General features: G+C 43.3%; 1 protein-coding gene, 1 long non-coding RNA gene and 1 other non-coding gene across 4 annotated transcripts in view; 2 read left to right on the plus strand and 1 right to left on the minus strand.

Moving 5' to 3' along the window:
• LOC135914561 (uncharacterized) overlaps positions 1 to 22126 on the plus strand; it is a 101037-nt gene that overhangs the window by 14158 nt on the left and 64753 nt on the right. The window lies entirely within an intron of this gene.
• Positions 1698 to 20474, minus strand: LOC139052950 (uncharacterized). Its single transcript, XM_070530098.1, has 6 exons — positions 20317 to 20474; positions 18526 to 18633; positions 17287 to 17462; positions 15217 to 15275; positions 3451 to 3540; positions 1698 to 2078 (listed from the first exon to the last, which is right to left on the minus strand). The coding sequence occupies exons 2-6, from the start codon at positions 18631 to 18633 to the stop codon at positions 1867 to 1869; spliced, it is 645 nt and encodes a 214-aa protein (XP_070386199.1). The 5' UTR covers positions 20317 to 20474; the 3' UTR covers positions 1698 to 1866.
• On the plus strand, positions 16161 to 16234 carry TRNAT-CGU (transfer RNA threonine (anticodon CGU)). Its single transcript has one exon. It is a non-coding gene; the product is annotated as a tRNA-Thr (tRNA).

Here is a 22126-nt window from a genome sequence, read left to right on the forward strand (position 1 = left end):
AGGACACCGTCCATATTTTTTTCTCAGTGTTTGATTTCCGTAGCTCTCATTCAAAGTATAGCCAGTCTCTTTGGCCTCACAGGTGTTCCGCTTCAACCTCTCTGTTTCTTGCACCCACTGCCTAAGCAGGCGATCAACCAGTTTGTGCTTGTCCTTGTCGAGTGCTCATGCGAATTTCGGTTAGCACGCTGTGATGCTGTTTTCGGGGGACGGGCGGAGAGTCGACATGAAGTGCTTCCTAAAGCCCGAAAGGAGTTCCGGTCCCGCTTCAGCCGCGGACGTCGCCGCTTAGGCGAGAAGTTTCCCTTAGCGTCGGCTCGCCCTGCCGTGATCTTTAGTGAGTCTGGAGGGAGTCTGGAGGAAAACTTTCCATCAAGCTGTATAGCATGCATTCAGTGCCGCCTGATTTGGCCATGTGTGCCAGTGGATCCACGTGTATTTTTTTTCTGCCTTCGTGGAATCTAGAGGCAGAACCGTTTATGGCACAATCGACTGCGGTCGCGTTGTGACGGGGACGGCTTCTGCGGCCTCCATGGTTGTTTGCCTTGACGTCTTTTGTGTTGAGGTAATCCCAGGGTCTGTTGGGCTAGTGTCCCTGACTACGGAAAAGGTTGTTTGTTTGTTGAGCACAGAAGTTCGGTACGTGCTGCTCCACAGCGAACCCCTTGTCCGGGAAGGACCGCTGGCCCGAACCAAAGCCTCCTCACCCTGTCAACTCGGGTAGTAGGGTGTGCCGGCGTCAATATGTGGAATGATTCTCGGTTGATGAATACATCTAGGCTCTGGGACGCAGCGCCTACGGGTTCTAGGTCATCCTCTCATGTGACAACTGAACTTTGACGATGTAGAAGCTTAAAGTGCGGTTTACATCTTTATCAGAAAATGAAAAACAAAAACGTATAGGATCGAGGATGCGAATCCTCCAATACCAGGGGTTTCGTGCGAAGATGTTGATCAACTTAAGAATTGTCCGTGGCGGATGGAACAATTCTATTCCTTGGACTGATCTTCACGCTGAGGCGGACATTACTTGGATGCAAAATTGAAATGCGATTTCAATTACTAACCAAAAGTTCACTAGTCATGTTTTCAACTAATTACCTCATGGCACATATAGAAATTTACAAATTGTACAAGGTGAGACAGCGAAGCATATACACTGTAAATCTGTTGAGGACGCCATTTTCGAGATATGCGCCAGGAAACTTGCGGAAAGAATGTACCTGTTGTTCCCCTTACTTTGTTAAACGAAACATCATTTTAGGCGATGCAGCACGGTAGTAATTGGACCACGATTGTGTCGGTTCGCAAACTTCGGGAATTAGTATATTAATACAGGTTTCATGTTCTGGATTTCTTCCATGCGGCCTACACGGCAACAATTTGTAAACTGCAATATGTGCCATAAAGTAATTGCTTGGCACGCGTAATAGGTAAATTTTGACTAAGCAGTTGTTTGTGCCTTTCGATTTCTCGGGCAAGTATATCTGCCTCTTGATATATATGTATATATATATATATATATATATATATATATATATATATATATATATATATATATATATATATATATGTATATATATATATATATATATATATATATATGTGTATATATATATATATATATATATATATATATATATATATGTATATATATATATATATATATATATATATGTATAATGCTGTTTCTCGAAGCGTCATGCTACGTGGCCGAAAGTGCTGGGTAGTGTGTGCGAACACACGTCCGCATCTCATGCCACACCAAGCGCACTTCGCTCGAGGGACGTGCTCATAAGACGCTCCGACTACTACGCCATTTCGACGAAAGCGAAGCTTTTGTTCTAGTTCACCCAGGACACTCGACTAGTTGAAGGACGCAGGTAAATACTGCGGCATTGAATAGTCATGGTCGTCACTGTAGGGCGATGGCGCTGGTACAGTCAAGTTCATCACTTGATCGCAGTTTCGACCTTTGTTGAGGTGGTTCACGGTTCCGCCGGAGTATTGCTGAAGTTTTCCGGTGCACTCTCCGTAAGCGCTGTTGGTCAACGTATCACTTATGAATACGTGGTAATCTGTGGGCACGGAAAAAAAAAGAAAGAGACGTTTTTCAGGCCGTGAAAGTGTCGCACTGTTTTTGGCTACTCATCGTATGTTGTGCTGGGTGTGGAGCAGAGATTTAAAGCAGTTGCGTCAAACAGAAAGAATGGGTAGAAGAAAAACGAGCGAAAAGAGAAAGACGAAGATAATTTTTTTTATATCAGGGACACACGGAATAAGAACGGGAGACTTCACATGACAAGATCATAATTAGGCGATCGCACTTGAAGGCAAATCACATCATTCTTCGAGTGCATCTTCATCGACCAAGGCAACCAAAAGACAATCAATCTAAAGAAAGTATAGCGCAAAGAAATTTTTGTTTTTACTGAACTCTCATATTGCTTAAGATGAGGTTGATACAATTTTGGTTAGAAAAGGTGGACTGGAAAGGATGCCCCAAGTCCTTCGCCCTTTTCGCAGGTGGCGTTGGCGAACACTCCCAACGCTAGGTATATGTGATGTACACAAATACACAGAGAGTAAATGAATTTGTGGAACGTAGTACGCTTTACACGGAAGTTCCTAGTTCGAATCCCACGGCTCCTCTGCACCGGCGGAACTTTCGTTTATTGGCCTTTTCCCAATTTTTTGTTCCAGAATTCAATAAAAAATGCCAACCTTTCTTTTGCTTCATGGTCTCCTGGCATCTTATGTTTTCAAAAAGAGGACACGAAACTAAAATCCCGGCGACTCGCTTTTACTTGGTTGTCGACGTACCAGCGTCAGCAGCAACAATAATTTACTAACAAATACCATTGTACTTTGTGACCTGTCAGCTTCTGGCGTTTCTGGCACGTTTTATTACACGACGTGGTCGGACAAAGGCCCACGTGATGTCGCCACCAACGCTGCTGCCATTTGGTGTACCGCTGTTCCCTGCACAGCAATGTGTTATGAACAATGCTGTGACTAAAATTTAACTTTCTTTCGCCAACCCCTACGCCCGTCGTTGGGCGGCCATTGTTACTATTTACCTCTCACGGCACCATCAGGCCATCTTTTTCGTAGGAGTCCGGCGAAAATCACGCTATTTTAAACGAACAGCCGGGATTTCATGCCCGGTCTGGAATGTGAGTGCAGGTCGTTTGGTCGTTGTTCCGTCATCGTACTCATGACGTCATTGGAGCTATCATTGTCATCGGGCCAGCTATCAGTGGCCTGGGTGGAGTTTCAGGAATTTCGTGTGTGTTTTTGGAATTCCTACCTTTGCGGCCAAGTCATTTTGGCGTAGACCAGGTTCCCGGCCTATGCATCTAAGAGGTGGTATATCTCGCAACGGTCAAACGTACCTCCGCAAGGTATTTTTACGCGCGATGCTTTACAGGAAGTAATGAAGGTACTCACAAGATTTTCCTTGACTGGGTTGCTCGATAACGAAGCATTCCCAATAGTAAACAAAACGCATCTTTACCGGCAAAGGCCCGCCACTTTCACCTAACGTAAAAGAAAAAGAAAAGATATTAGCCCAACGTGTTTATTCAGACACATGGAAAAGGCACTGGAATATTTTACTATCGCAATAAGAAAACGCTCGCGATCTGTGGACAATGCCGCCGTGAACACGAAGGCAAAATATTATTTTGCTGCACGGAGCAGGTAAGTCGCAGTCTCGCGTATAAAACAGTGCTCGTTCTCTTGCGAGTCTTGGAAGGCCACTTGTAACATGCTGACCCCATGACGTCATGAACAAGCGCGCAACAGCCGATAAGCGCTAACCACTGTGCAAGTTCTTTCATGACCACGTGCTACACCCCAGCGACGACTAGCGCAGTCGCGCGCACACCTAGAATTTACAAACAGGGAAGCGACGGTCGTTTACAGGACCCACAAGCCCAGTCCACCGCCAGATTGCCACGGCAGTTCTGTAACACGTCAACCTTGAACTGCAACCAGTGAGCGCACCTATGGAAGGTTGAGAAGAAAGAAAACCGACGGAAGTAATCTCACGACGAATGCTGACACGCATGCGATTAGCATTTGAAGCACTGTAACGCTACGTCATGTCTACGCTGCCGACACGCGCAATGCATGAGGCTCGTACGGCTGCCGAGCCCTAAAGACACATGTGACGTTGGAAGGCCTGTTTTATTTATTTTATTTTTATTGAGAACATACTGCAGGTCCAGTGAAGGGCCCTGGCAGGAGGAGCACAACGACTACAAGATCAAAAAGTACAAGGAAAGATATGAACAATAACATCAATTCACATAACGGCCTGTTCTAAGGAATCAATGTAAACGAGCGAAGATAATGGCAGCTGATTCCGCTGGGTTATAGTACGCGGCAAAAAAGAAAATTTGAAGCTTTTTGTTCTGGCACAGTAAGGTGTTAGCGTTCCAGTGTGCCTGTTTCATGTTGACCTGGACGCTATCGGTTTAAGATGCAAATCAGGTGCCATATACAATTTGTTATTTTTCAGTAGAAAGATGAATTTTAACATTTGTGTTCTGCGCCGAGCTTCTAAGGACTTAATGTTATGGTGAAGCATTAGAGTAGATAGGGAGTCTGCGGAACAATAGTTGGGCAATATAAACTGAACAGCTTTGCGTTGAACTCTTTCAAGCGCATTAATATTAATTTTTGTGTGAGAATCCCATACAATGCACGCATACTCAAATTTTTGTCTAATTAGTGTGTTATATGCTAACAGTTTAACATTAGAAGGAGCTCTGAAATCATCATCAAGAGCGGAGGGCACGAGATCGGCGCTCGAACACCAGCATCTTGTTCTCCCTGCGTACTGTTCCGAGCTACCGCCTGTTTGATGGACTCGTCCAGTGAACCTCATTACACTAGTTTTAACTTATGTCGAAGAAAACAGAGATTACGAAAAGAAGAAGAGCATACGGTTTCAATATGTTTGTTTCAGCTAAGGTTTTTCGTTATTGTTGCTCCAAGGTATTTATATTCTTTGACCTCTGAAAGACGAAGAGTGGGAATAATATATGAAAAGGAATGACTGTTTCTTTTGTTAGTGATCCGCATAAATACTTCCGCATTGTTCCGAATTGATACTTTTCTCTTGCGACTTTCTCCAGTAAATTATTGTTACTAAAATTGGCATTGTTATTATTATCATTATTAGATCCTTTCCATCAAAAGGATTCTTTGAATTTTTTCTTCTTTCTTTCGTTTCATTCAAGGCAAATTTGGTAGAAAATTGCCTAGGGAGACGTGGTAAAAGGCCGAAGAAATGCCTTACTCGTCATTGACACCCTGGCAGCACATTATTAGGCCATAGAGGGCTTAAAAATGAAAACAAGGAAGGGAATCCATTGCATGACGTCGGTGGGCAAATAAGAGAAGCGGCAGTACAAGACAAAATTGTAAAAAGTAATATCACACACTAAATAAAGTACAATGTTTGGAATCTCAGATGTCGTGATAACTTTCGCATTTTTCAGCTAGCTGTTTTTTTTATTTTTCAAATTTTATTTACGTGAAGTTCCACACTCCAGTAAATGTAATAACATTGGCTACTGATTTAGCCTGTCTTGTACGCGTAAAGCTAATTGTTGGTCTACGTAGTTGGCGCATTTTCAAGGTTTCTATAGTAAGCTGAGGCGTAGTTCGTACTGGGTTTGTTTCACATAATAGGTATTGCAGCACAGTGACGTATTTATGCCATAACGACGTAGTATCTGCAACGATAGTTTGTATTTTTATAACCAGCGCAATTAATTGCAGCCTTTAAGATATGGCCGCTTGCTTTTGCAGAGTAAAGTGTTTGAAATTGGGACGCGTTGCGCTCTTTTGTTAAATTAGCAGAACATTCGGGTTTGTGTCAGTGGTTGGTTAGCCATACCAAGGACTGGTATGCTGGGAAAGAATACACTATAGCATGGTAAACGTGAAGATGAACCTTCGATAGAACGTAATGTCTTAGTCTACTAAGATGGAACGTAAAGTCTTAGTCTTAGAAATACATATTTTTATCGTATCAGTATGAGGGGACGAAGAGCTGTGTCAGTGAAAATGAACTCATCATAATTTTATTGTTGTCGACGGCTGAATCAAGATCCTCTCGTTGTACATCGATATGAATGGAATGTTTGTTGCTCCTTTAGGTTTGAGCAGGTACTTTCATTTAGCTATGTTTAACTTAACGTTTTTTTTATTGATATGATATAAGGAGATGTTGGCGCGCAACTTAGGCGCCGGCTACTCCTTATCTCTTGGGTGGTTCCGTCATACATCATTCAGGGTTCACGGTTACATATCAAATAATCTTTTCACACAAGCACCAGGACTTATAAAGCAACGTTTCCACAGGAAGACTATGGCAAATGTCTCCACACCTATGTAGTCGAAAGTCTCAAAAGTACAAACGGTACTGTCGCCTAATAACACATTGTCTAGTCAGCGGGTGGTATATACATCGTGTAAATATATTAGCACATACAGTCACAACAGAGCAGTCAACATAACATAATTCCCAAGCAGATGGATATATATTTGAGTGACATTGAAATGAACAGAACAATGAAAGCACTAATAACGTCCAACGATGCCGCTGTCTTCAAAAAAGTTTTTAGTGCTTTTAAAGCGCTCTTCTGCAAGGCCGTTGTTGGCCAAGGGACCAAAAGTTTCCTTAAACTGAAAGGTCTGCGGTCTAATTTACTTAGCGCTGATTTATGTCGGCATCTTGGTGTGTCGTGATGTGGGCAATCTAGAAGTAGGTGATATATATCATCATCTACATATCCACAATCACATTCGGGGGTTTCCGCTCGGCCAATTCTGTGTAAGAAATGCTTTGTGTAGGCAGTGCCTAGCTTTAATCGATGAACAAGCGTTTCCATAGTTCTATCTAATGACAATGAAAATTTGAATTCAATAAATGGATCAATATGATATAAGTCAGAGCTCTTAGAATTCTGGTCAAACCAAGTGTTTCTAGACATGTTGAAAGACGTTGTCCTTATAATGCAGCGCAATTCATTCTTTGATATTGGTATCGGAGTCGTATCATCTTTCAGGTGCGCTTGTCGTGCTGCTTCATCGGCTGCTGTGTTGCAATGTTGCAATGCTCTGGTATGCACTGGAATGCTATTGCATGTTTCGCTTCACTTGCCTTTGTGAGGTTTTTAGGTGTTTCATATATTATACTGTCGCTGAATGTTTTCCCCTTTGTGCTGCAGAGTGATGTTAGAGCCGCCTGTGAATCGCTGAAAATTACCCATTTTTGCGCTTCTGTTACTGACAATATAAATTTTACCGCACATAGGATTGCGAATAGTTCAGCCGTTGTGGACGAAGTCGCACGAGATAACTTAAATGATTCTTGTTTCTTGAGGTGCGGTATAATGAATGATGAAGTTGAAGAGGTTGCTGTACTGGAGCCGTCTGTATAGACGTGTGTGTATCTTGAATACCGCATATATATCTGGTATAGTGCTAGTTGTTGAGCAGCTTGAATGAACATGTCTCTTTTGCTGAACATCTCTTCTACTGACAATTCAATTTTTGGAACTGTAAGCAGCCATGGAGGATATTCGATGTCTGAGTTCCAAAATTCATTTCCTGGCAATATGTGAAGATTTTTTGAATTTCTGTATGAACATAACTTCTATCTCTTTTCATTAGGTCTAGAGCCAATGGGTGGTTTTTATGCTGGGTTTGAAGAAGGAAATAATGCCGGCATGTTTCTGTAGTTCGCATAACTGTTGTCGCATTTGCCCATACATTTAGGATATTCATTCGCGCGATTGTTGCATTATAGTGTTTAAATACGTCTGGAGCTGCTAAAAATACGTTTGTGTCGTCAGCATACAATATTATTTTTTATGCTCTTCAATACTTCCAATAGCGTTTATGGAGAGCAAGAATAGGAGAGGTCCAAGAATGGATCCTTTTGGGGACATCATAATAAATTATGCTTGAGAATGCCTGTTATTTATTGTAGCTTATTTCTGTCTTGATGGTAATGATTGTTTATAAGTTGGCACGTGGTACCGAGCAAGCCACAATAAGAATGTTTCCGAAGAAGAAGAAGAAGTCCCTCCGAGCGGCCGCTGCTTCTTCGGTGAGATATTATTTTCTGTTTTCTTCGAAGAATCAGTGCTGTGTTGAGACTTCACTGTTGTCCAGGGAGAACACACATCCCGTGGGATTCCTGTGTGCTAAAAATCAGGCACAATATCGCGTGGTTTGGCTGCGCTCCGCAGCGCATCTACGCCTGCCACGACGGTGGGCAGCAAAGAACACCGGCACGAGCCATATGTCCGACAGCGCGTTCCTAGGCGCATGAGTGCCGCAGAATCGGCGTCGTACTCCGAAGTGCCTCAACACGCGCCCAATGTCATCAAGCCGGCGACGCTAGTTTTCAACGCTGCCCTACCTTCAAGCGCACCTTCAGTGAACATGGCTGAGACAGGCGAAAGTCAAGCCAAGAAACCACGGGTTGACGACGACAAGACATCTACCTATGAGCTAAGTGATGATGAAGACATAGACTGCGATGAAACGCCGTTCTCCTTGGTAACATATAAAAAGAAGCGGCCTGAGGGAATTCCAGTTGTTTTTCGACCCTCACAGGAAGGACGCAACTTCTGGCAAGTGAATCCAAACCGCGCTGCGTCGGAAATTGTCACCGCGGCAAAGGAAAAAGTACAGTCATTCCGCGTGAATAGAGATGGAAGTTTTTCTGTCAACGTTACTTCAGTCTCATCTGCAAGACATCTGCTGTCGATGAGCCAAGTGGCTGGTTTGGGAGTCAAACCATTCATTCCGGTATCTTATACCAAGAATGTTGGCAAGATACGCCATGTGCCAGTTGAGTATACAGAAGAACAACTGGTTGACTTCCTGAAGGATTTTGGCGTGACATCTGCCCGTCGTCAGGCACGCTACAATCGCCAAGAAGACGGAGCGGTAGAATCACGCCCTCTGAGAACTGTCATTCTCCATTTCAGAGAAGACAAACCAATGCCGCAACGAGTGCATTTAGGTTTCACGAGTCATCCCGTAGAAGAATATCACGGCCCTGCTCTGAGATGCTACAACTGCCAGAGATTTGGACATTTATCGAAGAACTGTCGCAGTCCACGTCGCTGCAAGATATGCTCCGAAGACCACGACCATTCAGAGTGCAAGTCTGTGTGTCAGCCAAAATGTGCCAACTGTGGCGGAAACCATACAGCTTCCTTCTCCGGGTGCCCTCAGAGCAGAGCTGCCTCAAGGTTGCGCAGACATGAGTTGAAATACGGAAGGCTACCTCCTCGTAATGCGCCACCACCCAACCTTGATGCTGTAAGATGCGCGCCTCCAACCGCCAACAGAGAACAAGAACAAGTGGTCAACATGAACTATTCTGCAGCTCTAAAGCACTCAGGTCGACAACGCTCTGACAGCGAGCGACACGATCCACCACCAGAGAACACTACTCATCTTGCCCAGGCTTCGAGTGACCTTCGCCGACCTTCTAAACAACGCCCTCTGCCAGTGACACGGCAACCTCACCTAACATCTGAACAACTACCTCAACATTCGTCTCAACCACACCTGTCACCCCAGCGACCATCTCAGTCCGCTCTTCAGCGACCTGCTTCGAGCCCACATGGAGCTTCAGCGTCGTTTGGTGATTACGCGTCTTTACCCGTGGCACAGATGATCCTGCCCATGCTATTCGCAGCTCTGCGTGCAATCCTCAGCGCCATTCCACACGCAAACAACCTTCCAGAGGTAAAAGCACTGCTTTCTATGGAATCGTTGGTGCTTCCACAACCACCAACAGCTCCACTGCAGGCCTACAATGAATAATCGCTATAACAATGTTTTCATATTTCAGTGGAATGCTAATAGCCTTCGAAATAAGTCAGCTGATTTCCGCAAACTACTAGCTCAACATAACTTTCCTGTATTATGTATACAGGAGGCAGGCGTACGAGATGACTTTCGTCTTTCGAACTATGTTATATATAAATCATCGCGCATTGCTGGAAGTAGCAGAGCGATGTTATGCGTGAGAAAAGACCTACCGTCCTATTTAATACAGTCGAGCGATATAAATATACCGGAGTTCGTAGCATGCAAGATATCTTTTAGAAATACAAGCGTCACAGTGATTAGTCTTTATCTGCAATGTTCTAGCAAAATATCAGTAGACAGCTTGGTGAACGTGTTTGGTATCGCGAACTCACATGTGATGGTTTGTGGAGACTTCAACGCACATAACGTCATATGGGGTAGTGAATATAACGATTCCCGTGGAAGCATCATAGAGTCTGCCGCAGAAAAAAGTAATCTTATCGTGTTAAATGACAGCTCTCCAACGTTCTTGCGGGGGTTTCGTTACTCAAGCTGTATAGATGTCACACTCTGCTCACAAGACCTTCTTGATGGCGTTGAATGGTCAACAGACATAGAAACGCACGGCAGTGATCATTTTCCGATCCTGGTAAAACATCGCCTCATACGGAGTGAGGGGACCCGGCGCTACTCAAAATATACTAATTGGCAAAGTTTTCGGCACCAGTTAAGTAACTCATTGGGTGAAAACCCGAACTTTCAAAGTTTTGCAAATATATTGTGTGAGTCGTACAAGGTCTGCACAAAGCAAGTCATTGTTCCGAATGAATACGCTGCAGTCGACGGGGAATATGAATGCCTAAGGGCAATTCGAAGACGCGCAGAACGGGCTTACCGCCGCAGTGGAAAACTAGATGACTACAAGATGGCACAGAAAATTCAGTCAAATTCGCGCAGACGCTTACAAAAATTAGGAACGAGAAGATGGCGAGAATACTGCACGTCGTTGTCTCCGTTTACTCCAGTTCCCAGAATATGGTCCGTTGTGCGATCTTTTACTGCTCCAGTTACCCAGAGCCATCCCTTCCGAGCCCTTGCCGTAGCTCGAAGCACTCCGGAAACATTTGTTGCTGACGAATTCTGTCAACTTATATCCAGACCGGGAATTTCATATACTTGCCTACAATTCGCAAGTTCAACAACACTAGCAGACCAGAAGGTTCGTGCATGCTTTATGTCACAACATCCTCAACTTGACTGTGAGTTTAGTTTAAATGAATTGAAAATTGCTCTTTCGTCATGCCGTACAAAGAAAACCGCAGGCCCAGATGGTGTTACGTATGTGATGCTAAAGAACCTAGGTCCAGTAGGAAATATGACTCTATTGGAGATATTTAATGATATCTGGTTAAAAGAGACCCTCCCGGATTCATGGAAATTAGCTCGGGTAATTCCAGTGCTAAAACCAGGAAAGACCCCACTTTGCCTTGACTCCTACCGACCCGTCAGTCTCACAAGCTGCTTTTCCAAACTAATGGAGAAGAAGATAGACAGTCGATTGCAATGGTGGTGTGAACACACAAATGTGTTTTCCGACCACATGACCGGATTTCGACAAAATCGAGGTACAATGGATGCAGTATTAGACATTGCCACATGCGTCGAACATGAACGAAGTTGCGGAAATGTGACAATAGCAGTATTCTTAGACATTCAAAGAGCATTCGACACTGTAAGTCACATACACGTCCTTGCTGGTATGTTAGAGCTTGGCCTACACGGTCGAACGCTGCGCTGGGTATCAAATTTCTTGAAAGATAGAAAAATATTTATGGAAACAATTGAAGGAGAAAGTAATTATCACAGCATCACGCAGGGCGTTCCGCAGGGCAGCGTTCTCAGTCCGTTTTTATTCAACTGTGTCATGGCAGCCTTGCCACAAAAACTACCGTCTGGTCTACAGTATTCCCTGTACGCAGATGACATCTGCATATGGGCCTCTGGATCTCATATACAAGACATTCAAAGAACGCTGCAAGAGGGTCTTGATAGTATCGACACCTTTTTAAAAGAAAGAGGCATGAGTCTTTCATACGCAAAGACAGCCGTACTTCCTTTCACTAGACGACAGCTGAATAATTTCCAACTTACGCTTAACGGGCAAAGTTTGATGTTTGTGAAAGAGCATAAATTTCTTGGAGTTATTCTTGACCGCCAGCTAACATGGGCATCACACATCCGCGCAATTGAAAAGCAGACCAACGCAGTAATAAACGTACTTCGGCGACTCGCTGGCACAACGTGGGGAGGATCAGTCTCTTCGCTACTACAAGTTCATAATGCACTCATAAAACAAAAAATTGCTTACTCGGCCCCTATTCTCCATGGATTATCGCAAACTTCCGAGGAACGTCTTCAACGTTTACTAGCAAGGGGGCTACGAGTGTGTCTTGGGGTTCCGCAGGCTACCTCGAGTTCTTTAGTAATTGCTGAAGCTCGTCACCCTCCATTTCCAGTCATACGAACCGTTGAAACATGCCGACATATTTATCGCATCTTAACACAACATGAGAAGCATCCATTAAACCTCGCGCTCACCGAAAGAAACAAAAGCAAAATTCACGATGTTGTTCGAGAACATAGAGCATTGTTACGAAGATTTGAATTATGCAAAGTGGATGTTAGTTACCCTCCCTGGATGTTAACATGCCCTAAAATAGAATTATCGGTTGACGGGATTATATCAAAGAGAGACATGTTCATAGTAGCCGCACAGCAACTAGCACTCTTCCAAATTTACTCATTATATCCCCAGTACATCCACGTTTATACAGATGGTTCGTGTCATAAAAATTCTTCGACTTCAGCATTCGTCATTCCACATTTAGCGCTAGAGCAAACATTCAAATTATCCCGGGAGACATCTTCCACCATGGCAGAACTATTTGCAATCCTGTGTGCTTTGCGTTTCATAACATCAGAAAAACATTCGCAAAAATGGGTTATCTTTAGCGATTCGCAAGCCGCCCTCACATTACTACAGAGCAATAAGAAAAATTCTTTGAACACTTCGCTATTGTATGAGACGCTCAAAGAACTTACTAAAGCAAACGCAATGAACCACGTAATTGCATTTCAATGGATACCTGGGCACTGCAATATTCCCGGTAATACTGCAGCGGACGCAGCTGCGAATCGAGCGCACAATAACGCAGAGACGACCAATCTTCCCCTCTTGCGTAGTGAAGTCCGTCTGATCCTGAGACAGATTTCTTGTCGCCTCAGTAAAACTACCTGGTTTGACCAACAAACTAAAAACTCGGAATTATACTCTATAGACCCTTGTATAAACTTATCAATGCCGGAAACTCTAAGAGACAACAGAAAATTTGAAACATTGGTACACCGACTGCGTCTTGGTACTGCATTTACGAAACACTTCTTGTGCAGAATAAAACGTGCCTCTAGTCCGCAGTGTTCTTGTGGCCACCCAGACGAAGATGTGCATCATCTTCTCCTCGAATGCACGAAATACGCTACACAAAGAACGGTACTGGAAGCTAATTTGTGTATATTAGACAGAAGACCATTCACTCTTAAAAAGATACTTGGCCCATGGCCAACTGCGGGCCTTCAAAAAAGAGCACTTCTTGCTTTGAAAAAGTTTTTGGAGGACACCAACATTTTGGGAAAATATTAGGTACCCGATATTCGAATACGCTAAATGAGTTACATAAATGTTGTTCATGGTCCATAATTGGTTTATGTGATGATCGCAACTTTTACGCGATATGTATGATTCTGTTTTGTACTTGCAGTGTATTACATGTGCTGTGTGCTTTGGCTGTTCAAAACATCTGTCTTTATATATGTGTACGTGGACTGAACTAATGCACAGAACTTTGCGACTCATGTACTGTTGGACCGTATAGTTTTTATCCACAAAGTGTTCTACTGAGTGTTATATTTTGTGTCACTATTCACCCTTTTTACCTAAATTTGTTTCGTTTGCCAAGTGACAAGGAGTAGCCGGTGCCACCATAAAGGCGCCAACCTCTCCTAACATTTCACTTCAATAAAAAAAAAAGAATGTTTCCGTAAAATTAGGTCACGTGTGCTCTCAAACGCCTTCGTGATATCTTGAAATATGCCTAGTGCACAATTTTGTTTTAATGTTGTCTACACTCTGTTTCTTGACACTAATGGTGTGTCTGTAGACTAGTTCTTCCAGAATACATAATGCTCCTTTGCGACCACTCGGTGCTCGGTTACAAAGCACTGTAATCCTGTCATTTATAATCTGTTCATCTATGTTTGCAAATACAGAAAGTACGGACAATGGCTCATAGTGCACTTTTGATGGAATTGTAGTTTATGCAGCTATTTCGTATCATAAATGATTAGGCTTAACCAGCCTTCGATATTTGATGCCACATAGCATCATATGTTTCCTGTGCCTAAGCCTATAGTCGTATACAAGTTTAGAAAAAAGGGGAGGCCCCGCCCATATGAGTGAAGCGCGACAGCCGATTGCCTCCGCGACTAAAATAGTCCCGCTCGAAAAATCGTGCACCTGAAACGTGCAATCTCGGTATAAATGAAGACTTATGTATTTTGATGACTGGTTTAGTAGAGCTCTCATGTGCTACTGCACATGCCGGATAGCAACAGAAAAATAACCCCGTGCCTTCTACAACGCCGCCCGTCGTCTGCTCTTTAGCTTCAGTGCAAGTGACAAAAGTAGAAATAGCAGCTCTGCATGGCTTTTGTGCTTGTTCGCATGTACATGGCGTATCTACTACTCGTTTTCCAAGTTTAAAATGAATCAGTTGCTATTTAAAAGTATTTACATAAAACAATGCATTTATCGCTGAAGCACACAGCTAAAGCGAGTTGGCCCAGTTCGAAGCGCGGGCGGCCACCTTCTTCGTCTGCGGGGTCACCGGCCGTCCGGCTCATGACGTCAGTGCATAGTGCGCGCCCATTGGAGGATGCTCGTGTGTGCATCCTCGTCAGAGGAGTAAACGCCCCCTTTTTTTTCTAAAATTAGATCCGACTATAGACAGCCTTTCGTACCCTAAGCCTCATCACGCAAAAGATATGGCGGCAAATAACGGCACATGACGTCATCACCCGTATTTAGTTGTTTCCGGCACATTGACATTGTCATATCGATAGGGCGACACTAGCTAAGCGTTACGCTCAAGTTTTAAATAAAATAATTTTAAATGACGGATCAAAAGCACTCCTGTAAGCAATGCCACTGGAGCATGCAGACCTTTTCAAACAGCGGAAGTCACAAAAGCATCATGCGAAAAGAATAAGCAAATTCATGTGGAGAAAAAATGTTTCAATACTCACGGCTGTTGAAGTAGACATTGAACTCACTCATGAGAAGATATATTTTGGCAGAGTCCTCTCTGAAACCAGTGTATTTGGGGAGGCAAGCTGATTATTGACAAAAAAAAATGATTGGTGTTCATCTAGCTAGCTGATACAGAATAAGGAATCGCCATTGACTAATTGCCAAAGTTATTTTTTAGATATATAGATTTTTATTCTATGAGTATTTACATAGTATTCTCTTTATCTTGACCAAGGGATAAAAAATTGCATTTTCCATTGTTCTTTTACGTGGATATGTTGTCCGAGGTACCTGACTACCTGATACCGAGGTGAACTGATTGGTTGTCTCTGCTAATGGCGTATCTCATCGTCTTATTGAACGTTTACTTTTCATGAAATTCATGAAGGTTTCTTATAAACAAACTTTCTGGTATTGAGCGTAACCGTCATTCAATCACAAATGAGGATTTTCTGAACACCAGCAACAGCTTAGGTAACCCGACTGGGCTATCATTGCTACAGCCTTTTCCTATAGTGTTATTGCCCCGTAACCCTACAGGGTTACGTTCGAAAAATAACTAAATTATTTAAAGAAATTGTAATTTCTTTAATTCAATTAGTAAGTACAAGTAATTTTCCCCTCTGTTGTCCTTGGTGTCATTGCTTGTTTGCTTCTTGTTATATGATTAATAAAAATCGGGCTCCTCTTTTAACCCCTTTTCTTCTCGTTTATTACATAACGAGGGTCTCGAATACGGCAACATTGATGGCTTCAGCTAGCATGTGTGGGTTTATTGACCAGTTGCCTTCACCCAAAAAGGTCACGTACTCGTGACGCCTGCGGCAGAAATGATGTTCCCCATCCGCCGCCAAGGTTTGTGATGGCGCTGGCTATGACACCCAGGGTTAGTTCTATTAGTAAAAACATAAATACCCAAGAAAGTGGATGGGAAAACAGCGCCAGCGGTAGCTCAAGTGGTTAGAGCATCGCACGCGTAATGCGAAGACGTGGGATCGTTCCCCACCTGCGGCAAGTGGTTTCTTCATCTACTTTCATTGCACTTAATTCATAATTTCTTTAATTCAATTAGTAAGTACAAGTAATTTCAAAAGTAAATGTTCTAAACGCCCCTATTTCCAGATAGTGACTATTCGATACGAAGAGCGAATCAAATAGAACACTATGCCTCGTTTATTCGAAAGTTTCAAATGGTCGCGCGCCTGTTGTGAGTATTTATTTATTTGTTTGTTTGTCTAAAAAACCATCCGTGCTGTTGCATTACCGGAGGGGAGGGGGGCATTGTGGCAACCTTTAGCCAAAAAATAAAGTGAGACCAATTTTAGAAAAAACAAGGATATAAGCAATCAACCACATTAAGCAATATGTTTCATATAATGCGAGGCAGCTATAGTAAAAGAAACGTTATCAACCATTTGGCAACACACTCATATATGAATACCTTAAAAAGAGAGCACGTGACAAATAATCGCGAATGAACACCGATCGCGCTAAGTTAGCGGATAGATGGAATTAAGCAGTTCATTGGCAAGAAACAGTAATATTCATCTTGAAACAGGGAGAAAGATTAAACAGTCGCACAGACGAAATGAAACCAATTCTGAATAATGCGGCAATTAGATATAATAAAACATAAACTATAAAACAGAGAGAAATACTTATAGGCTGGTTATCAGGTTTTGCAATGTGGTACCAAAATAATTGTGTACATCCCTTTGCCAAATGTATCCTTGCCAATCCGCGCCTTGAATGCGCATATTTTTTGGGCTGTATGTCGTGGTTTTCATGGTGCTCCTGACACTCCAGACCTCTCGATGGCCAGTGCATAGTAATTGTCAGTACACAGTCATGTCAGGAGCTTTGTCACACCCTCAGTCGCTTTCAAGGGCGTAAAAGTTTTCACAGTGTAGAAGCGTTAATTTTATACTCCAGGGCGTTGGAACATTTTGCATATACCAGAGGAACTCCTTTAAACAGCCTGTAGCCAGCATGGTGGTGGCAGGCATCGTGGTCCGTATACATTTGACGAAGGCTGCAAACTTTTTAAAAGCCCGTTTTTATCTTACCGTGTGGTATTGTCCGCCGTCGTGTACTTGACTTCGTAGGTGGCGTTAGTGCGACGTTTAGCTAAACCGACGGTATCATCTTCTGGACCTTCAACTCTCTTAAACGTCACGCAGAACTTCTGTGGCTCCGATTCTGAAGTAGCTTCCAGGCGAAAAGACTCGAAGTTGTGCATCGCCTAAATAGATCGAGCGGTGAAACAGGGAAAGTTCGGGACGGAAAACAACAACAACAACGAAAGGGGGCAATGGGGCGAGAATAAAATGACAAAGGTATGTTAAGGTGAGACGGAAAGACGGTGTCAATGAAAATGTTTGTCCCTGCATGCGAAGCCCAGTGTATACGTTCCAGGGTGGCCAGCCGCGCTGCCCTTACAGAAGCCGGAATTGGCCTAACCATGGCTTCCCGAAGAACAGCACGGCACTATGCGCCTGCTATACACGCACCTATTTCAAGGTAAAACTGGAGAGTAACATTTGTTTGGGCTGTATTAATTATTGATTCTAATACATCACCCTGTCACACGAACAATGATAATACGCTTGGTAAGCCAGAAAAGGCACAAGAGTGAAACATGGGGGATGACGCTGCTTTGAAGTTCAAGCCCCAGTATGCAGTGACGTCACGGATTTCGTCGGCGTTTATTGGTCACGCCTATTTGTACTTTCATCAGAGAGCACAAAATTGATTGCATTCTAAAGGAGCCAGAGAGTGGACGTGGAAAGTTTGAATATCTTTTAGCGAAACCACAATCATCCGAAATGCAGACGGTAATTTTGAAACCAGAACCTCGAAACTAAGTGCCGGCACTGCTTTCCGGCGCGAAATTTGATGAAAGAAACTTTTACCTGCATTTTGTCGTATATTATTCAACCGATTACCGCGAAGTTGGCGAAAATTGAGTTATTAAAGCATGCTTTATCAATGTAAACTGATTTATTGAGTCTTTTATGTGTCGTATTAGAATATGTCATGGTACTATTCATTCATTCATTCATTCATTCAACCTTAAGGGACCTAATGCATTACATAAGGGGGGGGGGTGCAACAAATTCGAACAGCTACAAAAAGAGAGAGAAATACAAAAAAGAAGAAAGCGGAGCATATACACAGTACCAACGAGGCGATAAATTAATATTAAAAAGACAAGTGGGGTATTTATGTGGTTATGCTGACATTATCGAATCTATTCGAGCGGTTAGCTCAATCTTCACGGTCGCTGTTGAGGCAGACATACTCACGTCCCTGTAACGACAGCCATTTGTGCATTCCTCTGCTTCTCCCATCCACTTATGAAGAACCGCCGCCGCAACAAGGATTTTTAGCAGGAGTGTTCCCCTTTTTCTCATCTGCATCGTGGAATTCAAGCAACGAATTTTCGGCAATCGCTCTGTTCATGTACAAAAGTGCATACCCCAGAAGAAAAATAGGGCATGAAATAAACGTGGCTATTTTGAGGCCTGGATGGTGGCACCAAATGTTTAATATAGTCGAAACATCTTTTGTAAAAAAAATCAATCATGGTTTTAGCAGCATTCAGTGATGAAAGAAAGTAGTTGTTAGAATAAACGCACCAAAAATGGAAGTGCACGGGAATACACACGTACGTCGAAATGGCAGAGGAAAGTGGTCTGATGGGAACGGCGCAGAAGGATAGGGATAGATGGATGGATGGATGGATGGATGGATGAATGGATGGATGCTATGTGCGTCCCTTTTGAAACGTGGCAGTGCCTTGCGCCAACAAGCGCTATATTTCTTATTTTGCTGAATATCTTACATTGCAATTTTGTTTCGAACGGACAATGAATGCCCTTAATTGGACAATCGAAGGGTTGCTACCTGGGCGAGTCAGTACATATACATTATTACTTACAGTGCGAATAATTCAAACACGTTTGGTTGAGGGACTAAATGTTGTGCGGGTGTACGCATGCATGAGTTTTCTTTCTTTTATAATTGTTCGTAAGCAATAAACTTTTAGTCGTGAGTCAGCGCTCGTGTTACGCCTTTCTTGTTTGTCCGTGTTTGATTTGTTCGCGCTGTATTTGCAATATACCAATAATAAACATTCAAACAGTCGAAGCTTCGCCAAAAAAGTGTTCTAATATTGTTTGGAAGGCCCAAATAAAGAGAAACATACAATACATCGATAATTTCTCGGCTCATTTGCCAATGTACCTGAGGGATTCATTACCGAGTTACCAAGTCGCAGGCTTGATGCTTCGTAAGCTGTGAAATATCGTTATTTTCGAATAATGTGTTAGCAAATGCTTGGACAAAAATTGCACAAACTTGCTTATATTATATGCAGTAGATGACGTGTATTTCTGTTTTTTTTGTATTTAATATGGGCTCACAATATGGACACTTGCACACACTAAAAAGTGTTCAATACAGATTCTTGTTGATAGTGGTCTGAGTGCTGTAAAAATCACACTGAGTGACAACTTTAAACTGCATTATACCTTTGGCCATGATGTCAAATCAAGGGTGTGCGAAATCAACTAAACGCTGCAAAGCTTCAAGGTCGAAATTAGCAAGGTTTTTCGTTTAGAAATAATTTAGAAGGCCGACTTCCCTCGCTATCCATTCGACATCAGAGGGGGCTCACACTCTCCCTACGTCCAGCTTGGTTTCATTTATTTGAAAAAAAAACACAAGAAGCACGTCTGCTTTCACGAACAGCTCTAGAAGCACATTTATATTACAGCAGCATCCGAACAATCACATGCTGAAACGAAACAACGAGGAACGAAATAGAGCAACCCGCCCTGCCCTGTTGGTGTAGCAGTTATGGCACTGCCGGAGGGCGCGGGTTCGAATCCCCTGACGCGGCGGCAGCATTTTGATGAGGGTAAAGTGCAATAGACGCCCGGCCCAACTCGCATTCGGGGCAACTTCAAGAACCCCGGCGGTCCAAATTAATCCGAATCCCCTTACTACGCCATTCCTCACAGTCAAATGTGTGATTTTGGAATGTAAAACCCGAGAACCTATTATTATTTTTTAAATGGTGTGAGTATACTTACATTCGAGTGCGACAGGATAGCGGACTTCAATGGCGACGCAAAGATAGTCGTGCTTTAGAAAGATGTCAGGCGTAGGTATTCTGGCGGCTCAAGCGTGTGGGGCCCATCGTTTGAGCGGCGCCTTTTAAAGGCACAGAAGGCCCCGCATACGCAGACGACGCAGACGACGCAGAAGGATTGATTGCGTTTTCGTTTAGACAGAACAGGAAGGACGCAGGTTTAATAATTTAATTTTACGACAGACATGTCTTCCTACAGCACCTACGCATCAGTGAATTTGCTGTACGTATGGGAATGAAGAACTTTTAGATATCTTTATTATTTTTCAAGTTTAACCTACTAAAGCGAATGTTCCTTTTTTTCGTTCTTTCTTACTTTTTATTATTTTCCGAGCGCAGATTCGTTGCCAACCCGTTGTCTACAGTTCAGCTTTGCAGCGTTCGTAAGCGCTCGAATTGACGGTACAAAAGCAGCTGCGAACTTTACAGTTCTTCTAATTTTTTGTTGTCACTGCATTATCTGCATGCAGACGACGTATTTCCGGCTCACATGCACCGCCGTCTGTAATACGATCCGCAGCATGTCCTAGCGCTGTGACGCCAGCTGAACGCGCTCGTGGAACGTTTAACAAGCACGGCCCACAAAGCTATGACGAAGATGAGCCAACTGAGATAACGCCAACTGCGAGACCGGCAACAGCTGCAAATAAATCAACTGCGAAAACGGGCGCTTGTCGTCAGGCGAGGACGACACGTCCCAATGGAGGCGCCTAGATGGAACGTCAGGCTCAGATGGAACGTCTTGGCTTGTTAAGCATGAGAGCTCTTATCCAACACCGCTCAGAAACCAAAAGCCACACCATGCACAGGGTCCGCGTCAAAGAAGCCCACGGGGCCAAAAGTTACGTCGGAGTCCCCACGTCGCTATTAGTTCGATCATAATTTTGGGACGTAAAACTCTAGAATGTTTTTAACTTGATGATTTTCAAGGAGGTGTCACGTTATAGGGAGTACGCATTCAGTATGGTTTACACCTAGACAGGAGAGCTCCGTTAACAGTCCAGTCTAGAGATTGCAACTCACTTTAGGTATAAAGATTACAAGACTAGCCTTTATTAATTGGTTATTTGTGAAACCTGTGCGATTGAAATTTGCAGCTAGCGCAAAACAGATACCATTTTCCGATCGGAGTTTTCTTTGTCTTTATCTTTTATTATTCTACACAACCGCGTCTCGAGATCTAGGGCTCGTGACAACAAATAATAGAGGCTGACAGATTGTTATTGCCCTAAAGAGCTAGTAATCACCACAGAAACAAATATCCCATGCAGTAACTCTAGGATAAAGGAGAAAGTAGGAAGTTTTGTATTAGTCCTTTCAAGCAGTAGTTATTTTCCTTTTTTCCCCTTTTCTCTGCAATCGTTTCATCCACTTTCCCCTCCCTTGGCAGACTAGCATGTCGGCGGTCGTACGAATGTTGCAAAAATTCTCCGCCTTCCAATAAAGAGCATCTTTCTTCTTGTCTAACAGATAATAGTTCTTCTGCATAGACCGTTTTATTAAGGTCGCCGCCATTTTGCGATCACAGCGCCGTCTACCGTCCGGCGCCATGATGGTATGTGGTATCGCGCTGGAGGGTGCCCGGCGAACGTGCTGCTTGACGACGAGTGGCAAGCTTTTCGCGCTTTCCCGAGAGATATCAATAAGTTGTTTGGACTGGAAAACTTCCTAGCATGTCGTCACTAAGCTTTTAGCATCGATGTAGCCGCAATATTGAACGGCGATGGGCCTAGAGGCGCTCCCCCAGCTCT

This window comes from Dermacentor albipictus, unplaced genomic scaffold (genome assembly GCF_038994185.2).
Source record: "Dermacentor albipictus isolate Rhodes 1998 colony unplaced genomic scaffold, USDA_Dalb.pri_finalv2 scaffold_45, whole genome shotgun sequence".
Lineage (NCBI taxonomy): Eukaryota > Metazoa > Arthropoda > Arachnida > Ixodida > Ixodidae > Dermacentor > Dermacentor albipictus.

Bases quoted from the DNA above. Each gene is read 5' to 3' on its own strand.
- LOC139052950 (XM_070530098.1), bottom strand. From the start codon at position 18,633: ATGAGAAAAAGGGGAACACTCCTGCTAAAAATCCTTGTTGCGGCGGCG. The intron at 17,463-18,525 runs GTGAGTATGTCT...CGATCTATTTAG, and splicing joins ATGGCTGTCGTTACAGGGAC to GCGATGCACAACTTCGAGTC. The intron at 3,541-15,216 runs GTGAGTATTGAA...CTTTTACGTTAG, and splicing joins CAATGTCTACTTCAACAGCC to GTGAAAGTGGCGGGCCTTTG.